Below are 3513 nucleotides of genomic sequence, written 5' to 3'. Positions count from 1 at the left end.
CTCTGTAGCCACAAAGAATATCAAAGAAGTTTATGGAAATGTTTTGAATGTCAACGATGGTTCAAAAAATTTTGTTCAGGTGACTTTAGCTTTAAAAACTGTGAAGGTAGGGGCCAACATGTTGGAATTCATATTGATGCATTAACAACCTGATTATAAGATGGAAAAGCATCATCAATAAGAATGGAGACTATTTCATATAATAAATGTTTTGTTTTGATATATAAGTTGTTCAGGTTTTTTCATCTAAAAAAAAAGTGACATTAATTTCTTGATGACCTAATATTTACAAGTTTTGTAATGTAGTCTGACTAATGTGTGAAACTCTTACAAGACAAAGAAGTACATTAAGTTACATGTCATACTATTTACGTTTTGTAATAAACTCCGAATGATGTGTGAAACTCTTTAAACACAAAGACACATGTTCAGTTGCATTCATAACATTTATGCTACATATTAGACATTGACTTATTTATGGATGAAACTATTTTAAATATCTATATTTAAAGGTTTTATACTGAACACACAAATTTATAAATGTCATATCCTCCAATTTTGTCTTTAAATTTTGATCACAGATGAATGAACAAGACAGGATGAAGTGGGAGGGAGGGGGGGGGTTAAAGGCCCAATCAACTAGCACAATTTCCTATTATTTGTACATACTCATACATAATGAGATAGTTTTTGTAGATGATTTGCTTGTTTCTACTCAAACAAAAACACTACCTTTTAAAACCTTAAAGAGTCTTACTTCGAGCCTATGCCTATGTTTTCAAATTTACTAAGGAATACTCTTTAAAATTGTTTTATTCCTTGAAAAATATTAAATTTACTGATCGCCAAAATTTCATAATGAAACATGATTTAACATAACTGAAAGTAATTTAACTTAATTAATGAGAAAATTTTCTTGATATTACAACACTAAAAATATTGTTCAAGTTCTGGATCAGCACAATTATTCTACTAGCAGGCAAACTAAAGAACACTAATTGCCTCTATAAAACACAAGTACAGAGGTTGAGTTTTTTACATTAAAACAAGTTTAGAACAAATGTTGTTACAGTTCATACTGCTATGTCCAGTCAAACTATTTGATGACTGTGTATCTTGACAACAGCTATACAGCATTAGTTTTCACTGCAAAAGGGGCTCTGTCATAAAAATGTCATCTCCAAAGCACACCCCTCCTACCTGCTGGTTTACCATAATTCACCTAGTGTACATGAACATTGGTTTTCGCAGCAGCTGCTTCAATGATCTGATCATACATAATCCCTCAGATGCTGTGTCTGCCAATGTGATTGACATGTTTTCATACTGAATATCACGAATACCTATTTGATTCACAAGCTGCTTTTTATACAAGACAATTGAACAGATATATCATGGAAGTAGTGTCACTTTTCCAGAGTGAGAACCTTCTTGATTATGTAACGTACTGTTATCTGGTACATGTGGATAGCTTTTGTCACTGGCCTGCACTCTGCTAAAGCTGTAGTTCACCTTATTTCTGGTTTCTTTCTGGATGATCCTGGTGCCCCCAAATGATCCATATTCCTTTGTTTTCTAATGACATCAAGTATAAGAAATATCCTCATCTTAGAAATTCTAAATCCCTGATATGAACACATCTTTATGTTCTGTGTGTATAAATATTTTGCATCAGAAAGTGCTATTGAATACCCTTCCCAAAAGTCATCAATTTTCAGTGTATCACACTACCTATGAAATGCCAAGTAATATAACAAAATGTAGTTTTGATAAATGGTCCTCCACCATGAGTTTGTACTGCCTGGGATTGTCACATTACTTACTTTTTTGCATGCTCAAAACTGTTTTAATATAGCATACTCAACCACCGTCTGTACTAGCTATGGAGGATGTATTAAAACCAGAGTAACTAACATAGAAAATATTTGAAAGATTCCTCATCAACATTTTGATATACACACATACTTGTGTTTTAGCATTGTCCTAAAGTCCACAGCATTTTCATCTATAAGTATAGAGAAGAGGAAACAAATTGTTAATTTCGTTTAATAACAAATCATCCTTGCTGCTTGAAAAGCAGATCTTTATAAATAATCCTACTGAGTTAATCTTGTGAACATTAAATCAATGGGTTTGTCTTCTAAACATGCTCTGATTACTTACTTGGCAAAAACTTAGTAGCACAAGATCCTGTCTTTCAGATTTACTTCAATACATATTTTAGAGTAACAATATCCATAACTAAATCTCAAAAGATCCAAGAATCCAATGTAACTTGACTACAACCCCAGAAACACCCTCTTAAAAATAAAAAAAAAAACATCAGATAAAGAACTAGATATATATAGAAAAAGAATTATAGTTATAACAAATAAGGAATAGTGACTAATAAGTATGCATATTACTTTATCTGCATATACTGAATATTCTTCATAAATGAAAGAGTTCATTTAAAAAAATTCTCAATTAAAATAAAAAGGACCTAGTGTTAAAAATCAAAGAAAAAACAAATCTTATAATCAAAACTTTGAAATAACCAAAATTATTACTTCTTTGAAACAAAGATAATGAAAATAAAAAATAACTTGATAAACTGGCCTGTCAGGATTCATTAACTGTTATGACTCTCCAGCAAAATGCCTACTGTATCTTCTCCCTGTCTGTTGCACATGTAATTATATCAAGGCTTATCACTGACACAAAGAGATATACCCACAGTGTCTTCTCCATGCCTGTTGTACAAGTAATTAAATCAAGGCTTACCACTGACAAATAGAGACATGCCTACGGTGTCTTCTCCGAGTTTGTTGTATGCAACCACTTTGTAACGGCCCTCATCTGTTGACTTAGCTTTAACAATGCAGAAATACACAGTATTAGTGTTACCATCAGTGACCACTTTATAACGTCCTCCCTCAAAAATCTCACTAACCCCTTTGTAGAAGCGGAACTCTGGGGCTGGATTGCCTTTGACCTTGAATATCAAGTAACCTGTCTGGCCTATGTAGAAATATATAGTTTTTTAATAACCACAAAAAGCTTGGGTTGGTATATACAATAGACACAAACTTATAGCCTACCTAAACAATGATACTACTGTGTAATCACTTTTATAAAATGAAATCTTTATGTCATTTTACAGTAAAAAGCCATAGATATATTATCTATGTATTTATTAGAGTAACATCATGATCAGTTGAACCTTGTCTACATTTTAACTTTGAACTTATATAACACAATAAAAAATTCTTCTTTAAATTGTTTTCCTTCACAAGTTGAAATAAGTTGCATAAAAATATAATGCACTGTCCTTCATTAAGACCATGTTTATTATGAAACAATTCAAAGCCTTCACAGATACATTCTTTAGCATACATCTGCAGTACTTGATATACTCAAAAAGTGGCATAACAATAACATGGCCAGCAGTTACTAGTGAGCCCGACTTGTGCTGACAACTACATGGATAGCAGGTTTAAAATTATTGCAAATGGTCTGTCAACCGTTCATCTC

The 3513-nt window shown here is 32.1% G+C and overlaps 1 protein-coding gene across 1 annotated transcript in view; it reads right to left on the bottom strand.

Annotated features, from left to right (window-relative positions):
* The window catches only part of LOC106468497 (twitchin-like), a gene marked incomplete at its 3' end in the record, with an annotated part of 37488 nt that overhangs the window by 32127 nt on the left and 1848 nt on the right, over positions 1-3513 (bottom strand). Inside the window, exons 2-3 of the mRNA XM_022396833.1 lie at positions 2764-3000; positions 1966-2005 (exon numbers count right to left, since the gene is read on the bottom strand). Coding sequence (XP_022252541.1) covers positions 1966-2005; positions 2764-3000 — 277 coding nt within the window. The remainder of the gene's footprint in view (positions 1-1965; positions 2006-2763; positions 3001-3513) is intronic.

This window comes from Limulus polyphemus, unplaced genomic scaffold (genome assembly GCF_000517525.1).
Source record: "Limulus polyphemus unplaced genomic scaffold, Limulus_polyphemus-2.1.2 Scaffold3026, whole genome shotgun sequence".
Classification (NCBI taxonomy): domain Eukaryota; kingdom Metazoa; phylum Arthropoda; class Merostomata; order Xiphosura; family Limulidae; genus Limulus; species Limulus polyphemus.
This window is presented reverse-complemented; position numbering and strand designations above follow the sequence as displayed.